The following is a 23000-nucleotide window of genomic DNA, read 5'->3' on the forward strand; positions in this document are numbered from 1 at the left end:
TCAAACCGACTGATGCAACTCTTAATCCTTACGGGGAACACCCACAAGCACTTCTAGAGAAGTGCAGAATCCTTGTAACTATTGAAACAGAAAGCTTGCCAGTCCTGTTCTATGTTCCACCCAATAGCAAGAATTGTGGAAAGGAAATCCTCCTAGGAAGGCCCTTCAAAAGGGCAACGAAGTGTGAAGCCGACTATATAGCACAGAGGATACACCTAACACTACCAGGTGTGAGGATAATCACGACTTTTAGCAAGGGTGACCTCACCAAACCTCGAGGGAAGGGCAAGGAGCATTCTGACATACCAAGCAAGCCTGGTAATGAGAGCAAGGAGTTGTTGAAAGAGTTAATACAAGCGTAGGTTGAACAAAGAGAACCAGTGAAAAGAGTGAGGCCATACTTGAAACAAAAAGGTTAGGAGACAAGGCCAAGGATAGGGTTTGGACTCACAAATATCGTAGAAGACCACGAAAGAAGCCCAAGCCTTATAGGTGAAGGCATCGATGGAGAGCTAGCACAACGCCACAATGGATATCCAAGGCATTGCTTCGTGCTCAAGGGTATTATGCAGGCAACCGATGGATTTGGGTACCAAAACCCCTTGCTAAACCACCTCTTTCAGACACCCAAATTATGTCAAAACCAAAGAGGCGTAGGAGGAAACCTAAACAAAAATCCAAGTCTCGAACCAAAAATATGGGAGTGATTGAGCCCCACACGATTGAAGTCAAGAAACCAAACATGACCTATCAAAAAGTAGATCCTCAGTCTAGCGTGCTTAGCAAGCAGATATCAGAGGTAACTGTCAAGTGTACACTAGGTCCACTAGTGCCCAAGGAGCCTTTGACTTTCCAAGAGGATAATAAGCACCACATGCACAACATTGCACATGATAAGGCTGATTGCTAAATAAAGGTAATGGTAGAATCGTCTAACAATCACGAGCAAATTCTCCAGTCAGTGCCAAGCCCATGTGGGAGTCCCAAATCTCCCACATCCTCTTCACCTAAATGGATACGGGAAGCACGGTAGCAGCAGCCTCGTGCTACTGCTCAATCTGTACAAGTGAATGCGCAAAAGGCAAAAAAAGACACGACCACTTCCGATCGCCCTAGGGACTTGACACCGCAGTCCACCAATGGTAGCCGTCCACTGTGCTGGCCACCACTACTTCCAATCAGGGACCCCAATAGTCACAGCCTTTGGCCGTGACAACGCCCCTTACGGAATGTGTCCTTAGTAGCTTACTTGTGAAGGAGGTGTCGTGACCTACCTCCTTAACAACTCCAACACTTCCAAAGCACCTACAACTTGGGCTGGAGGAGTTGAGCATAGGGGAATGAGCGGAAGAGATAGACTCCCCCAAAAGGGAGACAGTTGTACCCACGCAACCTGGTAAGGCTGTTCCGCAGGCCACAACTAGGTCCCATGAGGACACACTAGAGAAGGGAAATGCTAAGGCCCAACCAAGCACATCAGCAGTCGACCTAGCCCAAGGTCCTGAGCCATTAGATGCACCTGCACTGACCAAGAAAAAGAGGAGAAAACAGTGAAAACAACAACAGTTGCAGGTGGTTGTGGACCCCAAGGACGTTGAGACCAAGAGCGCTGGAGAGCTGGGGAATAAAGCATCAAGTCCATCCACCAGTGAATCCATTGATGTCTCTCCTAATAGCGGTGAAACCTCAGACACATCCATATGCTCTGAAAAATCAAAGCAGTTGTTGCCATCAACAGCTGCTTTCAACACTCAATCCACCGACAATAGAACTCACATCGACCAATCAAGAGTGGATACAACACTGTCACGATGGGATGACGAATTCACACCAGTCACACCCAAGGGGAACCATGACGCAATAACGAAGCCTCAAGAGAAACATGGAAGCCCCAAGAGCATGAGCAATCCTAGCGTTGATCAATCTTGCTCACATAGGCCTGAACCCCCAGCTATGCTAAAGCCTAGGCAAACTCCTAGAACCTTGCATGAGATAGCAACCAAGCAAGCCCTCGTCGAACATAGAAGTGTCACAGAATGCTTAACTGAGTTGGATGCTAAGCTCAAAGTGTTCGCACGTGTCTACGTCCTTGCGGACATGGGCGCATTCCCTAAGGAGCGGCTCGAAGAATACTGCCATTCCCCTTATCTTGGGAAGAGCAAGAACATCTTGACGAGCACTATAACAAGCTCTTACATGAACTCATGTGACTCATCTTTGACGAGGAGGCTGACAAACTGCGCTTAACCGTCATGTTCAATGAAGTGCTCTGTCGATCGAATCTCGTAGACATAGAGCAACTAAAGCGACTGTCAACAGGCCAGAGTCAATTTGAGCAACGTTGGTGCGAACTCCTCGTTGTAATGGCCGAACTAGTGGCTCAGATCATAATAGTCTCTGAGGAGCGATTGGCCAAATGGTGATCCCAAAGGGACCCAACCTATGTGGCACCAACTTCCCTTCGAGTGCTGACTGCCATTCGGGGCAAGGACTTGGCTGAAAGCCAAGAAAACCCTCTGCTTGATAAGGTTCTCACTGAGGAGGAGTTACATGTTGCCAGTAGACTCGGACAAGGGTCCATGTTGCTCGATGTGGCAAAATATCTATTGGTACTGAGTAAGCTGCCATGAGTGCTGGATGCATGTGCCACACTCCAGTACAATCCGGAGTTCTACAATTGGTTTTTATCCTCGTAAAGCGACATGGACTCATGGATATGTATATAAACAAACAATGACTTTTGTAACACTGTATAAATATCATCAACACACACAAGCAATAAAAACCCAAGCGCAGACAGAAGAATCGGGGCCAATAGGCTACGCTAGGCCGGTCCCCCTTTCACCAAATCATGTCTGCCTCCGGGCAAAGGGCATGCACCCACATTGCCACCATGGAAAACCATGACCAACGTCCCTCATGATGTAAGAAGGGCGCAGTCCCTCTCTATACACTTTTCCCTTCTCGACCTATCCTTCCGAGGATGAGCCCTCCAAACGTAGGACCACCAACCGATGTAACTCGGCGTGAGTCAAGAACTGCTCGTAGTTAGAGGCTAGAGGGACACCATTACAATGAGTACAATACGTTCTGCGCCTTCTCTTCTAGTCATGCTTCCAGAAGGAACGCATGGAGAACCACGGACATCTGGCATGCAGAGACGCTCTTCGCAGACGACGGGAGCATGCAGCACGCGCCCCTCCCCCAGTACACTATGTGCCCACTCTCAAGAAATATGCAAAGAAGTGAGGGCCTAAGCGACACTGACCCGGACGAAGGTTGAAGAATCCTCGGGCCAAGAGAGTCGAGACTTAAAGAAACGCACAGCAGGTGGCAACGCTAGTTGCACAGACCCCCAACGTATGCTCGGGCGGCACCAGGTGCCCACGAAAAGAAAAGGCGGCCCGAGACAGGGAAGAATTTAATGAACTATTTAAAGAAATTTTGGAAATGGTTGCTGCCCTGGACTACACCATTCATGTCCCAGCCGACATGTTCCCTGCCCAACCCCACAGGAGGCCCGTACTAGCAGAGTCCCAATCGCCCGACCACCTAGACTTGCCCCGCCTCGTACAAATAGAGTAGCCCCATGTTGTATAAAGGCTTATTAAAAGCTACCTGGCCAGGACTCTTTGTCTTCAAATGGTTAAGTGTTGACATGTTTCCCAATTGTATGAACTTTTCATATCCGTGTTTGATGTATTTCATGTCTTTAGCAAAAAGAAAAAGCTAATCAAGCGTAGGTGATAAATATCTAAGTCAACACCATAGAATTCAGATAAGTGATGTCTCCTTATGTTGCACTGGTTTATTATAGTTGCGGCATATACCATGCATGTACTCTCATGAAGTGACGAGTGGTACAGGATGATACAGGTCTTTGTGCAAAAGTGTTCAATGCCCGATCACCGCAAGAGCTGCGGCAAAGCCACGCTGCCGAAAGCAAAAATCACCCTTGCCGACCGCCCACATCACATGGCCCAAAGCATATTCATGAGCTACGCTCTCTTTCTGGGTCAAGCTCTATAGTTGGCTCATGACTGTCATTACCTCAATTGTACCAACATCGTGTGTTCGCAAGGAGGGTTGCAATATCTCAAGTGTATCTCCCCATCTCAACAACTGCTTCTCTAACAACGAGGCTAAGGCACAATCATCACTGTAATATCCATTTCCTGAGCCTTTGAAGCTTGACATTTTCCAACCCATTCAAAGGCTAATAGCCTCAACATATTGTAATGGTTGTACTCAGCCAAGTCCAAAAAAAAAAGGAGAAAAGAGAAGAGAATAAAAGAAAGAAAGAAAGAAAAAAGCACAAGAAAAAGAAACAAAAAAAAAGAGAAAGAAAGAAAGAAAGAAAGAAAAAAAAAAGAAACGAACGAAAATATAAGAAGCATCCACGATCACAGCACAACACCTAGGGGTCCTCAAATTAGGTACGTCCAGTGACCTTGGTCGACTGGCTCCGTCCCTAGTCCCCTAGCCCTTTAGCATCACCCACAATTGTTCAGGGCACATCTTAGGTAGGACATACCTAGGAAGCTTGTCTCGCCTATGGTTAGACCTATCACCCTGACCCACTTGCACAATTCTCTCTTGCACTCTGTCTTAGTACCATTGCAATCAGTGGTGGTAAGCACCACACGATTGGCCATGAAAAGTACACCGTCCTCATCAAGCAAGTCCAATAACTTCCAGCTCTATCGAAAGTGCGGTGTCCCTGTATTCAATTATGCTACGTCGTGCAATCACAATGCAAAGGATGTCTCATATACCTTCACGTGTACATCTTCTCAACATGGACAACTTTGCTTCATCCACACATTGTTACGAGAAACTAGCCCACGGTCTTCTAACTACGTAATATCTAAGTATGCACGAGCACTTACATAATACTTGCACCGAAGTATATACATAGTTTGGGTTCTCAAGTGCAGGACAATACTCTCAGCTTGCTTAGAGTTTGATCTGTCTCCCAAACTAATTGCACTACGTCTTGTGCACAATAGAGAAGACTAGCACTACCCTTACGGAGAGACCACATGAGAGGTTTTTAATTGCAGGTGTTGAAGACTCCAACGAAAGTGTCATTCGCTCTTCATCAACACCCAACTCTGAATGCTTATCCCTTACCATCCGACAAGCCCGCAAAGAATCGTCATGCACAAAATCCCCAACAAACCAACACTTGTACTGGCCATCAATGCAATCCCCAACACAGAATAGCCCTACCACCAACTCCAACAACCTTCCACCAACCACCTTGGCCACCAACAGGCCCCCAGGACCTTCTGCCACACCACCACCAATACTCCTCCACTGAAACCATAGGTGTCCTTGTCACCCACGTCTTCGGTGCATGCTACAGCCTGCTACCTACGACGGTGAGTGCCATGGGACTGGCACTCGTCTAGAAGGGGGGTAATGTTAACCCTCAAACGAACGAAGGTGGAAAATCTGAAAAAGCTAAAGCAGAAGACAAAGACAAAGGCCAAGGCAAAGAGAAACGGAAGACAAAGATGCATAAGGAGAAGAGTCCTAAATAAGGGAGAAAGGCACACAAGGAAAAGCGCAAGTCAAAACTTTTGTAAAAGAGCGCAAGCACATCATGGTTTAATTCAAGGAGCGCCGAGCTCTTACCCGTGCAATTTGTAAATGTAGACAGGCGGTGGAAAGGAAGCTAGAAAGATAGAAGGACAATGGGAAAAATGGCCTAGGCTACGGCCGGCCATGTAAAAAGGGGATAAGGGGATGACCGCCCAAAAGGAATTTAGGGTTTTGTATATAAAGTTGAAAAGTAAATGAGAAGCTCATTCTTGTGTGTGGCCAAAAGTAGCTCTCGTCTTCTTCTTCTTCTTCTTGTTCTTGCTTGCTTGAGCTTGTGCTTGAGAGAGGGACTGTGAGAGTGTGAGGGAGTGAGTGTGTGAGGGTGAGGGACTGAGGAGGAGAAGCTCTCCATCTTCTCCTCTCTTCTTCTCTTCTCTTCTCTTCTCTTCTCTTCTCTTCTCTTGCTCGCTGCAATGGAGCTTGGAGCTTGGAGCGGGAGGATCGAGCTTGCTTGAAGCTTGCACTTGGATCGTGGAGCTACCAGAGTGCGCAGGAGAGGAGGTAACTCGAACGGCACGGAGGTAAGCTCACTACACCCGTAGATGTAGATGGCGCATCGGTTATGTGAGAGGTAGCCATTAGTGCTCGGCTTGGAACACTTGAAACAATAAGCGGTCCATGGGTCTTGGCGGTTGAGTGAAGGCTCCCACAGCAGCTCTGTCACTCTGCTTGAGAGAGAGAGAGAGAGATGTGTGTGTGTGTGTGTGTGCGTGCATGCATGCATGTGTGCATGTGTGTGCGTGTATGTTTGTGTGCGTGTGTATGTGCATGTGTGCACTCACCGTCTGCAGCTCCGCCACTTTGCTAGAGAGAGAGAGAGAGAGAGAGAGAGAGAGAGAGAGAGAGAGAGAGAGAGAGAGTCCATGGGTGGAAAGAAATGACCTGCAGTGCCGTTAGATTGCGTCAACATCTACCATCACAGAATTCTTGCAATGCCATCAAACTGCATTAGATTCTGTCTCACAGACTTCATGCAGGCTTGCGCCCTCCATCTCTGCAGCTATGGTAAGGTTGGAGTAGCTCCTCCACTCTACGTGAGAGAGAGAGAGAGAGAGAGAGAGAGTCCACGAGTGGAAAGAGATGACTTGCAATGCAGTTAGACTGCTGTGTGAGAGAGAGAGAGAGAAAGAGACGATGACTGCGTGAGAGAGAGAGAGAGTCGAATGGTAGGGCACCCCGTCGTCGCAGTCAGACATGCTACAATCCCTCTGCATGAGTGGTGACATCCCAGGTGAGAGAGAGAGAGAGAGAGAGAGTCGAATGACAGGGCACATACATTCATGGAGGATTGCAGCATAGACACACAGAGATACTGAGAGAGAGAGAGAGAGGACTGCTGACCTATTTCTGCATGCTTTGCTGATGCCCTGATGCCCTCTGCACATTGCTGCCCTTTGCACACTGCTACCTGCTCCTAACTTCTTTGCTTCTAGATGCCTATGAGTGAGAGTGAGAGTGTGAGAGAGACAGGATGAGGTGGTGGAAAGAGACCACATATGTTTCTCTTTGCCCCCAATCATGAGAGATTGATGTGTTCACTTTGGGTGAGTAATTAATGGCACTTTGGTTTGGTTTCGAAGCGAGGTGTTCGGGAGGTCCTTGGTGCTTCGACACCTCTCGAAGTGTAGTATAGATGACATCCAAGGTCACTCTACATATGCTAATTCTATGTGCCTACACACATGCAAGTACTAAGGAAAAAAAGTAGTAAGTGGATGATGCAATTCAAGCCCTAACAATGTGCACCATCAATCTTAGTCTCTTCTTCATTTCCATGATTTATTATACATGTCTACATGATATCTTTTGTTAGAAATGCAAAATGGTACCACTTGCGCTACATGTTTTTTCATATCACACATACACATACATACATGCACAAACCCATGCATGAATACAAAAGATTGTATGTTGATTGCATTGGACATGTTAGAGCATCCACTATCTAAGGATATACACCATTAGCATATTTTAAACATGGAACATGTCCTTTAGTGACCTTTTGAGGAAATGTTGCTTTTGACTCATAATCACATTTGAAAGAAAAATGATTTCCTAGTCTACTTGCTTAATTAGTTGGTAAAGTTCTTGTTGTCATGGGTCTCACATTTAAAATTGAAAATATGGCACTTTTACTTAAATTTCAATCCAAGGTAAGGGAGTAAGAAAACTTCTCATTTCATTTTCTAAACTCAAGGAAGGGAAGGAGAGTCTTAAGAGCCATTATGAACATTACTGTTAGTTGAATTTTAAATATGTTATTGAAACACAATGATCAACAACCCTCGAGCCAAGGTTTCATCTAAAAATGATGGCCTCAACAAAATGTGAGGTTTGTGCCCATAATACAATTATTACCATTCAAATGCCACACTTCTATTAATGATGACTTATATCAATGGTGGCATCCTGACCTTGCATAATATTTGAGACTATCGCCACAATATGGATATGGGACCATTAGACTATTAACATTGTGTAGCAACAAGCATTCAAAGGGTGTAAATAATAAGCTCATAACATAATCGTCAATATTGGACCATTCAAAGGGGGTGTAAATAATAAGCTCATAACATAATCGTTAATACTGGACTATTAAGACATTTTGTAAGTGAAGAATCTTTTCTATTTTAATCAAATGAAACATAGAATAACAATTCAATTTAGCATGGTAGGTGTGTTGATGGGACCAAGCTCACTATGAGAGAAAGCCACACTTTGATTGAGAAGGAGAGATGCAAGTGGTGAGCAAGCATGATGTTGATTCCTCCCTTCATTGTGGGGCATAGTGGTTAAGTTTGTGTAGCTCGTAGGAAAAGTTCTAAACATTGAGTGTAGACCATAATGGATAAGTTGCATGAAGCTTTTCTACAACCAAGATGGTCCACATATAATGTCCAAGCATGCCCAACCTTAAAGAAGATGTCCCTTTATTTCGACATCTTTTGAGGGCAACAAAGGTTTTAAGGGTTAATCATGAAGGAAGCGTAGTTATCTAAACATTTTAATTGAGCAAATGTATCTTTAGAAGCACATCCAACTGAAAATGTTCGCGGAACCCTTATCAACTTAAGATAGTTCCAAACCAAAGGGTTGGATATGTTATTTTATGGGAAAATTACCAAAATGACCCTAAAATATTGGAAAATCCTCGAAATCTCACATGTATTTTTCAAATTCCCAAATTGGCCTTCATATATCCATAATATCTTAAGTAGAAGCTAATTACAAGACTTGATTTATTATATTGATGTCAAAAACAAATTATTTCATAGGATTGATTTAGGAATTGTGAAACTATGAGGACTATTTGGGAATTTTGGTCACTCCAAGGACTTTTTCGTAAATTTCCTAGTTTTGAATCATAGTTATGGGTAGTGAAGTAAGATGTCTTTTTGTCATTGGATATTAGTTGAATTCACTATCGATGGAACTAACATTCAACCAACTTCACGATTCAATCATTATAAGATTCTAAAGAAACCGTTGAACATTTTAAAAGATGCTCTCTAGTTAGTAAAATTGAGGCCATTTTAAGTATATTTGGGTAAAATTGAGGTGAATTTGCTTATATTTTGGTAAAGACATTCAACAAAAGGTCATTGCATCAATTCCCTAAAATATTGTATTTGAGCTTTTACCTTAAGGCCCCACCACCATAAGACTTGACTAGTAATTTCAAGAAGCCTAGCCTAGCAAGTAAAGTGAGCTTGGAGAATAAAAGTTTAAGGATATGCCACACGAGGTTGACTTGACTTGCAAGATGTTAACAAATTGTAAGTTAGTCCATAGCACAACCCTATGCTTACCCTTTAGAGTTATGGGGGCTAGATCTACAGTTTACTTACCCTTAAGGGTTATGGCTAGATCTAAGTTTTGCTTGTCCTTTAAAGTTATGGGCTAGATCTAAGATTTGCTTAGCCTTAAAAGTTATGGCTAGATGTAAGTTTTGCTTGCCCTTTAGAGTTATGTGTAGATTTAAGTTTTGCTTGCCCTTTAGAGTTATGGGCTAGATCTAAGGTTGGCTTACCCTTTGAAGTTATGGGTTAGATGAAAGGTTTGCGTTGGCAAAGAGTGATAAGGCTAGATACAGTTCAGTGGACAAAATTCAAAGGCAGATCTTTGTGGTGTGAAACCAGATGTGACCTTTACACCGTTGCAAAAGGATGGCAGGCGCAGGGTGATGGGTCAGCTGCCAATGCAAGAGTGACGCGACTCTCCCCTTATGAGAGGCGCTCTCTCTCTCTCTCTCTCTCTCTGTGTCTGTGTCTGTGTCTCACCAGGGTATAATGTATCGGGTACGTTGGTGGATATTTTATGTACGTATAAAGAGCCGCTTGCAGGGCTCTGTGCGAAATACTAAAGGCATTAGTCTTTTTCTTTCTTGTGTGCAAGAAGTCCGCTCCATCCAATAGGATCATGCCTTTCACAATCACCCCACCCCAATACATCCCTCCTGGGACCTGTACAAGCATATATATATATATATATATGTGATGTACATGGTGGCAATAAGTAGGCTACGCACACATGCGCGCAGCGCAAGCATGCTTATACGAGATATATACAGCAACAGGCACCCATGTTGTGACTCGTGAGCCGTCTTGCAGCCTTTTCCTTTCCCTCTTTCTGAGCCAAACACGCCAGCGGCCACAGTGTTGAGTTAATAATAAAGACGCAAGGGAAGGCAAGGCATGCACGAGTGAGACAGATCTGAGTTCCATACTGGAATGATCTCTCTCTCTCTCTCTCTCTCTCTCTCAGAAACTCATGCATGTGCACAGCACACTCCCCAACTACTGTCTATCTTCTAGGTCCCAGATATTACTTGCCTAATGCCTTACCCTCCCTCTCTCTCTCTCTCTGTCTCTCACATCCACACGTGGCACCGTTCTTTACGAATTAGGGGAGGCCTCCATGAGTCTCGTTATCAAAGTGGCGTCTATTTAGGGGTTGGGCAATGGGTATACATCTTCGTTTACACACTAAGGGTCATGCTGCACACATGTTATGCCTAAACTTTTCTAAAACACAATATTAGTGAGTTATGCTACTTTGCATAATGCCCTTGCATACTTAATTGCTTAATGAGCAATACCTTGGCAACTACAAGGGACATGCGAAATGTAGCAACTTGTAAAACTTTTTGAAAGTCTAGTGACTGAAGTAGACACCATGTGGCTCATCTTTAGCTCCTTACTTTTCAAAAATAATGTCACCTTTATTTGTTAGATATTGTAAAGTCTAGTAGCTCCTTATGTGTGGTGCAACCTTGATTGATCATCGATAACTTCACACATGGAAAGTTGTTTTTATGTATTTCCAAAATACAAAGTTACATCCCTATTTGGAAGTTACAACATGAAATAGAGTTTTCAGGTTTATAAAAATTGGATGACTATCCTATGTGTATGGGCAATCAAGCTTGATTGAGACTATAATATTGGATGAGAGAGAGAGAGGAATTGCATGATGCACTCTTCTTGATTAAGTGATTAAAAAAGTAGAGACCCAAGTACAAGTTTTACAAGAAACATTAGGCTTCCATCCACTCGATGCAATTACAATAGCAACACTTTATACAGTCATTACAAACCTTCCAATTCAATGGAATGATTCTTATAGAGGCTTGTCCCTCTTTCATGCATTGATCCTTTTGAAGAAGTAAAGGAACCATATTCTTGAAAGTGGTTGAGACTCACAAAAAACTTCAATAGTTGACTAGAATTCTATGACATTCTACAAGCTTTTCGGGAGCACAACTGTTTTATCTTGATCGTTAGGCAATCTTGAGGCTTGTGACCTAATGGACTAAAGAATTGAACTTCGCAAGTTGGTTGCTTAGTTCCTTATTGTTTTCCATTTTGAGATCGTAAATTTAAGCTTTAAAAAGATCTTTGAACAAGTAAATTTATTCCCGAAAATACCTTGTATGTTGCTGATGCAATGGCAGTGAAGAAGGAAAAGAGGAAGATACGAGATAGAAGAGCACACACAATGTAGGTGCTATCCAATTGAACTGATAGCCTTATTGCACTATCATATTATATATGAATAAAGAATGGGTGGTCACAGTGTACACATGCAGGGCCAGAGGCCTTTTACCCCAACAACCTCCCGCTAAAAGGCCAATGTGGCTGGGGAGTGAAAACAAAGAAAAGGGAAAAAAAGATAAGGTGAGGAATCATGGCATCTCACCCAACGCCCAAGTGGAAAGCGAGCTATGCAAGAAGTGTCGAGAACCTCTGCAAAAGAAGAGTCAAGCATCCCCGAGTCCATGACATCCAGGAGATAAGCGATCTACAGCTCCATACAATGGAGCAAATCAAGAATGCTTCTCATAAAGCAAGCACAACTCATCAGTGCACTGTTGTAAAGCATCTGAGTCGTGCATAGCATCACTGTAGCGCATACAACACATCGAAGAGCAATCAAACTCTTTAGACTCAATCACTGAAAGAGAGCCAACATCCCGGACACTCGTCCAACGGGGTCTCAAGACTACATGTGGCCTCAGCGAAGCAGAAGGCTGACATATGGCTGGTTGTCCAGCCTACAAAACTATAAGAAAACGACTCTCATGAGCCTACAAGGGGTCTAACAACTGACCACCAATATCCTAACCCTGACTACTATGCATAGCTATGTCATCTCGGCCAATAAGTGCCTCGTTTTCAGCATAAACAGCTTGTTGTAATGGCACTATAGCTGCTGCAAAATTAGTCATAAAGCGTACTGCACGCTCATCAAGAGGCCTGAGAGGTATCTGCGTCTCATAGAAGATAGCATGATGGCTGCGTATGACCTGATGGGCATCCAAATCCCATAATTTGTAGACCTTAAAGTCACCATCTCCATAACTAAGGAGGATACATCTACGTGACATAGGCTCATGTGGCATACGTACAGATGCCATGCAGCCAAACATCCTTAAGTAATCATAGGAGGGCTACATGCCACACCATGCCTCATGGGGTGTAATACCATCCAAGGTCAATCATGGCATCTTGTTAACCAAAAAGACTGCCGTTATAAGAGCCTCAGCCCAAAAGCCATAAGACAACCCAGCTGTGATAAGCATAGAAGCAACCTTTGCCTGTAAGGTCAGGTACATGCCATGAGCAATCCCATAATACCATGGGCACAAGAAATCAATGCCATACTGCTGACAAGAAATCTGAAAGCTGGGAGAGAGAGCATGACTCTCATAATCCATTGGCAAGCACCTAGGCCTACTACTAGCAGAATCCATAAACCTGTCAAGCATAACTGCAGCATCCTCAATCTGCACCAAGGGAAAAGCCCAAACACGATGGGTAGCATGATCAACAAAGGTCACAAACTACAATGCTCCACCAAGTGACTGGGAAGGCATAGGTCCATATACTACACAATGGACAAGATCTAGAGGAGCAAGCCTCGTACAATTGCCATAAGTCAAGGGGGCTCTGCAAGGACTAAGAGTACAATCAAAGCAAGCACCAAGATCTGTAAGTGACATAGGAGGCAACAATGAGTCTAAACTAGACAAGATCTCCATCTCTCTGTGGTGCATATGGCCTAGGTGATAATGCCATAACAATGCATGGGGTATTCGAATAACTGCAACTATAGAATCTCCCACATGAGAGACATGCACTGGGTAATGAGAACCAACTCTAGAACCTTTGGCCAAAATCAAGCAACCACGACATATCTTCCATGACCTATCCTGAAGAGAAATAGTATATCCTGCATTATGCAACTGACTGACAAGATTCAAGCTCTTATTGAGCATGGGAACATAGAAAACATCCCTAAGTATAAGAGAAGTCCCATTAGGCAAAGCTAGGTGTATATCCCCTGTACCAACAATAGTATAAGACTGCTCAAGGCCCAAATCAATACATCCGTCAAGCTCCGTGTAAGAAGAGAACCATGCTCTATGAGGGGTAACATGACAAGATGCCATAGAGTCCAAAAGCCAATCAAATGCATAGGTTTGATTACTGAGCAAGTAAGCTGTAGGGAAACAAGATGACAAGAGTACATGCTCAACTGCATCATCATGGGTAATTGCATGCACCTCACCATTAGTAAGAGTGGTAACACCTACTGCATCTGTTGTATCTCTGACTCTCTGCTCATGTCGAGTATGTCTCTATCCCTGCTGCTCTCTAATCCATCTAAAGCATTTTCTTTGAACATGCCCAAGCTTCCCATAATGGAAGCAAACAACATCTAAAGACTTGCACACACATACTTACACAAGCACACACGCACACACACACACACACACACACACACACATATGTATAAGTGCATCATGCATGTACAAATTTCTATGCATGCGTGTACTAAATATGTACATGAATATATGTGCACATGTACGCATGAATGTATGTACATATGTAGTTAAGTTCCATCATATACACTTATGCATGCATACATGCATGTAGGAAAGCTTTTATGGAAATACAGCCGACATTGAGATTTCAAGTACAAATATCGTCCCTTTGATACGAAAAGCTCGTTTAGGTTTAGAATGCCCCAAACCTTATCATGCTAATGGGCTCCAAATTTGAAACTCTTTATTGCATGTGAAAAGCCCCTTTTCAAAAATACTACTTTAAACCTTAGATATTTGATACAAGGGAAATGTTTTTTAGATAAGTTTATAGGCCTAAAGAAAGCTCAATCATCTGTCATCACATATAGTTGCTACATGGAGGGAGGAAACTAATATGTGGAGGGGAGGATGATGAGTGTGGGCACAACTACATGGAGTGTAGAGTGCAAGTCAGCATGGCTTAGCATGTCCTAGGTCCTCTCTCAGCTTTCCTCCATCATTTCCTAGCTCAAGGCTAACTAATGACCTCATTTCTCAACTCTATCTTCATCAACCTTCCATGGCAGCCATAGCCACACAATATCTACCTCTGATAGAACTCTCAAAACTCTTGATGCAGGCCTTAACTTTACATGCTTTCTCTAAGGGATTGCTCTACACATCATGGTGCTTCATCTCAACACCACAATCCCTAACATTGGTGACTTATAGCTTCACCATTTTGTAATTTGTCACCAGATCTGGGTGTGTTCTTGTCGTACAGCTGGCAGCTCCTATGTGCAGTGCAATCTTGATGACTTGCATAGGGCATTTGGAGCCCATGGAGTAAGCTTACTCCTCACAAAGAATCTCCATGTAATACTTCATGTATGTGTTGCAATAGCTAAAAATATAGTCATGCCTTCTAAACCCTAAAAGACTCCATAGCCATTCTCAACTCCAACCTCGTCCTTTACTTCATTTTCTCTCTCCTGACACTTAGATCAGTCCACTACCACTTTGATGTGACTAAATACTAAAGTTCTAGCACATACTCTCACATCAAATCATTGAGGAGGAGAGTTCTTGGCAGATTTGGAAGCATTTCAAGAAGATTCAAGGGCAGTGTCTCTTTACACTTATCCAGTGAATCTTGTCACTTGTGTTAGCTTTGGCTTACATCAGATCTAAGATTTTTTGGGCTACTCTAGCATAAAATCAAGGAGGGGAATATAACATTGAAGATCCTTGAAGTTCTTGAAGACTTGTTGAAGATTTTCCAAGCACCTGGCTCCACAAGTATCCCTTGATACTAGTCACTTAGTGCTTTTTGGGCACTTGTGCTTGTTAGCACACTCAAGATCATTTCTTATGCTACTGAAATTTGAGAATTTTGGAGCTGATTTGTTGTTGTTCCTGCAACTCCAACATGGGCAAGGACTCTCCGACAATTCGCTTTAAGAGGGTTGGGTTTCACACCTGGTAGATACACGTATCAAGCTCGTCCTAATGAAGAAGGGTCTCTGGGCCATTACAAGTGGCAAAGAAAAGAAGCCTCGTGAGATAGGTCTTGCAGTCACTTGGAAAAAGTTTGATGATAAGGCTCATGCCATTATCAAACTGGAGCTAGACAACAGCTACATCCACCATGTGGAAAACTATGTGACCTCACATGATACATGGAAGAGATTGGAGTCACACCTTGTTTGGTGTACAGTCTACGCCATCAAGGTATGGTCTCTTGATTTAATTTTTCAGGCTTGACATGAAGTCTAGCACACCACTTGCCACACATTTAAATTACATGGAAGGACTTCTAGCCCATCTTACAAGAATCAACATTAAAATGGAAGTAGATGTTTGTAGCTAAGCTTGTTGATATCTAGGCATCACTGTTAGAGGAGGGAAAGAAGTTGAAAACTAAGGAAGAACCATACACCTCTAGAGATGAACAAGTGTTATATGTTGGCACAACAGGCACATAGGCAAGAATGATTAGCTTTTCTGTGATTTTTGCAAAAGGACCGGACACATTGAGAAGTTCTTCCATGCCAAAAAGTGGTCCCAGAAGGCCTATCTTGGTGCAGTTAAAGAAGAAAAGAACCATGGAGCAAAGGAAGAAGAAGAAGACCACCAAGAGAAGGACAAGCCTCATCAGTCCTTCTATGCCTACTCTGATAGATTGTTTTAGCCTTGTAATGTCTAAAGCCCAAATGCTTCTATCATAAGCTTGTAAACTCCTCATGTAGCCTTGTACTATAGCCTCTGTACACTTTGTGAGGCCCTTGTTATAGCCTCTTGATGTCCACCATGTTTGTGGTACCTACACTTAGTCTTTTCTGTGACAGCCTCTGGTGTTTTGTCATGTTTATGGTGTGCCCATACTTTGCAGGTGTTGCTTTCACTAAAGCCTCTACACACTTTATACTTCTTATTGTGATTGAGGAGGGGTGTTGAGATTTGCAGTCACATCCATGCTGCCTCTTTATAAGAGCAAATCGGCTGAGGACATGTAGGCTACATGAATCCCATAGGCATAGAGGGAAAGACCTGTCACCTACCCAACTCTATTTAACATTGTACTTGCTAGTCATTTTCATATGAGATGAATGCAATGTCATTGTCAGTTTGTGCTTCAGTATAGTGTACTTGTTACTTGTTTTTTGTTCTTGAGTCAAGTCTCTTAGTCTCTGTCATGTCAATGTTTACATGAATCTAGTCTATGTCTATGGGCCACCATAGCTACCATGCTCTAGATCCTGTGTTTTCACAAGTTCTTCATAAAACACCAAACTACTAGAAATGCCTTATGAGTGCTATTGGTATAAGTTGATTAGAGTATTTGAGTTCCCAAGGGGAAGACTAAACTGCAACCCCTTACCAAATTGAAATAGTTAGAACTCTTAGAAGCTATAGAATGGAGTTGGACTAGAGTGCACGACTTCAGATCCATGTACAATTGTGCACTATTAGTAGCTCAATACCTTGAGAGACTAATAAGTGACCTTGGTGTTGTGTTGTTGGTTTTCATATTAAATTTTTGAAAAAAAATTGCCCACTCCTAATTTTCTTGATAATACTAGCCATCCCAAAGTGTCAAAGGTCTTTCTTGCTCCATACCTTTGGCAATAAGATTGCCCTCCATAGCATTGGCCTCTTCCTCCTAGACGACACACCTATACTCGTTTTGAATGTTAACTTAGGTCAAAAGAGGACCTTACAATTTGACACATAGATGTAGCATATGTTTTATTATCACTTCAATGACAAATCATTAACAAGGGATCATACAAACTAGTAAAGTACAATTTTATCTCTTTCATAGTCCTCAATTCTCTTTTCATAAGAGGGGATTTGTGCATTATTGGATATTTTGGAACTTAGTGTATTAACTTGCTCTAGCATGTGCACCTAAATGTGTAAGTGTGCCTATGTATGTATGTGTGAATAGATCTTAGTGGCTTGCATAGTTTAGAAAATATTTAGATATTATTTGGGTCAAGAAAATAAGGCTACTTGCCTATAAAACTTACCCTTAGGTCTCTACTTTTTTATCATTCAATCAAGAAGAGCCCATTGGGAAATTACTTAGACCTCTCTCTCTCTCTCTCTCTCTCTCTCTCTCTCTCTCTCATATATGCTTGATTGCTAATAGGGTATCATATTCTCTTGTTAGTGAAAAAAATGTTGCACCCAAGTAGTCCACCCTTACTAAGGCATTTGGTTCATACCAGCATGATTTGGTTCATACCAGCATGATCATAAAAAGTGTAGGCACCAATCTAACACCCCTCATCACCATTTTGCATTTTGTGTGATCTTAATTTAATAGATACTTTACATCTTTTTATTGACCTTGACCATAACCAAGGTTGGGTGTTTGGCTAAACAAAACCAAGAGGTCAAAGACCCATGATTTCAACCTTTCCTATGCATGCCTTTGACTCTATTTGCTAGTCTCCCACATCCCTCATGTTGTGTGGCATGTGATATATTAAAGTTACATAGAATGAAGTCTACAAATTTATGAGCCCCATAAAAATCATGAAAAGGAAACCATTATGAGAGCTATGCTAGGGTAAGTTGAGAATAGTAAAACAAAGGATGAGATGATGGAAAACAACCTAAGCAAACACTTGACATGTTTTGACCCCTTCCATGTGTGATGTTAATAGCCCATGGAAAACATGTTTCAACCTTCTTGCTCTTCACATAATACTAGCTCCAATTTGACCATTCCTAACTTAGGGTTGAATTTCAAGGTAACTTTTGCGTTAGCCAAAGCCACATCATTGCCATTGCGACTCTCTCTTAGACATACACCAAAAACTTAGCTTTAAAATGCCAACTTTTTTAATAAATGGAGGTACTTCATCAACTTCAAAAGTTCTAACACAAAGTTAAGTGTGGTTAAGTAAACCATCCATGCATTAATGCCATGCATGATGCTCGTTAATTTTCTATGGGTATTGTTAAACTAAAGGTCCCCACAACAACATTTTTCTGGTACATCAATATTGGAATTGTGCATGCACTTAGTTGTGCCTTTTCTACAACCATTGCAACCGTAAAACCTTTCTCAACATGTGAACTTAAAGGCCATTAGATGCATTAAAAAATACTCCCTTAAAAAGACTCATAAAAGTGCTAACTTGTACGAATTCAAAAAAGAACCTACAACCCATTAAAGAAGCCCACAAGATTGCTACTCAATAAGTGAGTCCAAGTCATCCACTTTGGGCTATTCTTCCGATTAGCTATAATGGAGCCAATCCAAGTTATCCATTGAGATATCACATGTATTAGCCTCATAAGTAGGAATATTTTGGATGTGGACTAGAGCATGTGGCAAAGAGAGCCCTTTCTAAGAGAGAATATTATAATACATAAAGACGTAAGAGGATTGAGGAGGCTTGCTCCCTTATAAAAGCTTATACAACACTTTTGTTGTCCATATTCAATGCTATCATGAGCAATAAAATAAACATGTGCATAGATATCATATAGATTGCCTCCCTTACACATGCCAGGAAGAGGGGAAATAGTTTATGTTAAGTGGGTTTCGAGGGTGCCCATCATGATCCTATGTTGCTTCCTTGAGCCGCCCATCAACCTAGACGGATTGCGGCAACGTGCATTTTGGGATGGGCAGTCTAGCACTTTGGGGGCTTGCCCATTGGAGATATCTAAGTGCAACAACCTATGCACTTCTTTTCAATTCAAAGAGTATAATTATGAAATTAAGCCAATGGGGTTGTAGCCAGGATGGATAGAGTGTGGGTTGAGTATTGTAGGTGTGTGAGTTCCACCCTTGGGTTGCACTTCCCCGAGGGTACCAATCCATTCATGTGTAATAATCATGAAAATAAAATGAAGAAAAAGTGAAATTATATGGCATTTATAAGGGAGGTGAGTAATTAGCAGCCTTTATGTGCCGTTTACTGACCAATTGAAATCCTGTCATCAGTGCCTGGACACCAAAACAGAAAGAGGGGAAAGGAGGTCCTCTCAAATTTTTTGGAGTTATGCACTTGTCTGCAAGCCATCTCCAACGTTTGCACAAGCCTAATCATTTGGCCTCACTTTCCCTCTGTCAAATCGAGGGCCATGAGGCTGTAACGTGCCAGCCTGAGTCACAGTCACAGTCACAGTCTCTCTCACTGGCCTTCCTCCTCGTCTTCGAGGGTTGCTGAGATGCAATTTGGTAAAGAAAGCTCCCCCAGATGCCCAATTCTCTCTCTCGCTGCTCTGTTTCTCATCCGGCTGCAATCCTGGCCATTGCTGCAGCATTAGTGCCTTGTAGCTGTAGTAGCATCATCATATCTAATTCTCTCAGGGATGGGGGAATTCATTCTTGCAAAGGAGGTCAATGACAATTTCTCCAAAGAATCTTTCACATTTTCCTGTTTTGATGATCCATACATCCCCTGTGACATTGATGATAAGGAGCTGTTCTTTGACATGGATGTCACCCTACCACTCAATTGGGACAGTGACACATGCACCAAGAGGAGCTCCTATGACACCTTGAGCAATGACAGCTCTTGGGTTTCTGAGGCTAGGGAGTTTGAGTTCAGCTTGAAGCTCTCTAAGAGTGGTCCTGGTCTGGGGGACTGCCAGCTGAGCTACATTTCTCCAGCTGATGACCTGTTTTACAAGGGCCAGCTGCTTCCCCTTCACTTGCCGCCGCGCATCCAGATGGTGGAGCAGCTATCTGCATCCAATAGTGCATCTGATTTGTTTGAGGCTGCAGAACATGAAGAGTATGCTCTTGATTTTAACCAGAAGCTTGCAGAAGGAGACCTGCACAGTACTCAGGATATGGTGGTAAGTAAACCCCCCTCTTGGGTGGACAGCGTAGTAACCGATGTCGCAGATTGGGCAGGAGGAGCAGGACCTGATGAAGCAAACAAACCTGAATTCAACTCACATCATCCATGGATAACCTTGGAGCAGGCCCAAGATGCCAATGTCTTCCCTCACTGTTACCAAGACCCTGCTCTTACACTGATGGAAGAGAATGTGGGTCAAAATCATGTGAAGTGTCATTCGTCAACATGGCGGCGACCTTCGCTAAGGTGGAAAGCACATGATGCACCAGCCTACAGAAGAAATCTCGAGCATGAAGCGGTGGTGGAGTGTGGTAGTGTGAGCTGCACAGGGATCAAGCAAAGAAACCAGAAGGGTGGACACTCCGTCCTAAGCTTGATAGCATCTGCATCATTCGTGAAGTCTTTGTTTGCAGCAGGGGACTTGAAAGTTCACAAGGAGCGCAAGAGTCCCATCGAAAGTGAAAGAGTGAAGGAGGATGCTAGGATGAAGTACTCGATGGGATTACCAGATGGGTTGACCACTGAAGACATAGCTGACAGAAGGAGGGTCCCTAATGAAGGTAAAGCCACCAATTACCTGAACAAGTATACCAAGATTTTCAAATCAGTATACATATACATGCTCTCTCACAAGCTCAACAAGGAGTCCCTACTGGTGGACAGAGGAGCTACAAACAGGAGCCTTAGTAACTTCAGTGACCACAGTGGGGAGTTGACTAAGCCTCATCTGAAGAGTGACTTCCTTGACAGAGAGTGTAGTCTCAGCTGCAGTAGCAGCTCCTGCCTGCAAGAAGCTCAAAGCTCCATCAGAGGTGCCATTGCCCACTGCAAGCAATCGGCGAGCCACTATGCCCAATCCTGAGTGTATAGTTCAACTAAGCTTATCATTATGCACAATCCTGAGTGTACAGTGCAATTAAGCTTTTTAGTAATCGATTCTACAGAGCGCTAAGCTCATGACTAAGTATGTTTTGCAATGCAGTATTTCATGTATGTGCTTTTGCTCCAGGGATACTATAGTGAAATGACCACCTTAGTCCTGGGGTCTGCATGTGAGAGGTGATTTTGGTGTCTCGTACACGAACATCTCCCACACATACCCACACAGAAGAAAATCCCCAATTCCCATGTTTCCGTTCTATATTTGGTTCTCACCACATACATCTAGATTGTTATCCAATGAAGCTATACATTTGTAGTTGATTCCATTGATAAGCCGTCTACACTAATTCCATGCATCTATGTATAGATCCCAATAAAGCCCACTGTCGCATACGTACGTCATGAGCAGACATGAAGGCTAAACCCTGCCATCTACAATGTAATCAACCTATAGGAAGATGAGTCATGGTATTGGCAAGCAATTGAAAGATTGCCACCCCCATACGTACATCATGAGCATCATGAGCTGATATTGAAGGCTAAACTCTTCAACATCAGTGATTTGATTTACCTACAGGAAGATGGTATGTGCACGTTTGATGTGTTACACAACACTATTTGTGTGCTCTTGCCATGATCAAGATTAAAAGATGGCGGCATATGCAAGTAGTTTTGCTCTGGACAATTTGTTGATACCAGTGAGTTCTGTTAACCAAGGGTCATTGCTCTTAACTGAAGCATCCATTCTGGTAGTGCAATCAACTACTAGTAAAGCTATCCTATGTGAATACAATACGCAGGGGAGATGGAATCCGCCATCAACCAATTTTATTACGAGTTATCCGAATCTAATGGACCTCAGAAGACGTTGCAATTTGCCATACAAGCTCTGAGGCAATCTGTGCATGATGCTGGTAGGTTAACCAAATAAACGTTCACCTTAGATCAATTCACTTGCACTAAACCTTGGTTTTTGGAAAGAGCTTTTCCTTCATTGAAAGATGGTAAGTAAAATCGTACAAGGACGTTTGGTTAAGATGCTTGTCAGGCAATAGTTATACCACATGGACTAGCACTTTGCCACACAATGTCATAGTACTTGTTGGCACTCTAGTTTGGCAAGGGGTGTCAATTCACACATGCAAATACTATGTGGCATATCAAACATGAAGAGTGGACTAGCTTGTGATGGGACCCACACTCAATTTGGAAAGCATTTAGAGCAAGGATGTGTGCATCTAAATTCTACCTGTTTGAGTCCTTGTGATCAAGTTATGAGTTAAGATGCTTGTTGGGGGATAGTTATGCCACATGGACTAGCACAATTCACACATGCAAATACTATGTGGCATATCAAACATGAAGAGTGGACTAGCTTGTGATGGGTCCCACACTCAATTTGGAAAGCATTTAGAGAAAGGATGTGTGCATCTAAATTCTACCTGTTTGAGTCCTTGTGATCAAGTTATGAGTTAAGATGCTTGTTAGGCAATAGTTATACCACATGGACTGGCACTTTGCCACACAATGCCCTAGTACTTGTTGGCACTCTAATTTGGCAAGGGGTGTCAATTCACACATGCAAATACTATGTGGCATATCGAACATGAAGAGTGGACTAGCTTGTGATGGGACCCACACTCAATTTGGAAAGCATTTAGAGCAAGGATGTGTGCATCTAAATTCTACCTGTCTGAGTCCTTGTGATCAAGTTATGAGTCATGTGGATGGATGATTTCAAGTGTGTCAACTTACATGTTAGAACTAGTTGAAGGTATCACAATAACCTTAAAAATGGAGGTACTATATTTGACTAGTGGAAGTGTTGCATATGTGGCATTGAATGATAGGTTGATGCGTTCTCTCTTCTA

The 23000-nt window shown here is 42.8% G+C and overlaps 1 protein-coding gene across 1 annotated transcript; it reads left to right on the forward strand.

The window, feature by feature from the left end:
- The first annotated feature begins 19347 nt into the window (after positions 1-19347).
- Positions 19348-21825, forward strand: LOC148015096 (uncharacterized). The gene has a single exon (XM_087665308.1). It carries the CDS (start codon positions 19754-19756, stop codon positions 21107-21109), a length of 1356 nt encoding a protein of 451 aa, XP_087521434.1. The 5' UTR covers positions 19348-19753; the 3' UTR covers positions 21110-21825.
- Positions 21826-23000: the final 1175 nt, after the last annotated feature.

The sequence above is a fragment of the Lygodium microphyllum genome, chromosome 24 (assembly GCF_053477565.2).
Source record: "Lygodium microphyllum isolate KBCC chromosome 24, Lygodium_microphyllum_v1.1.10, whole genome shotgun sequence".
NCBI classification, from domain to species: domain Eukaryota; kingdom Viridiplantae; phylum Streptophyta; class Polypodiopsida; order Schizaeales; family Lygodiaceae; genus Lygodium; species Lygodium microphyllum.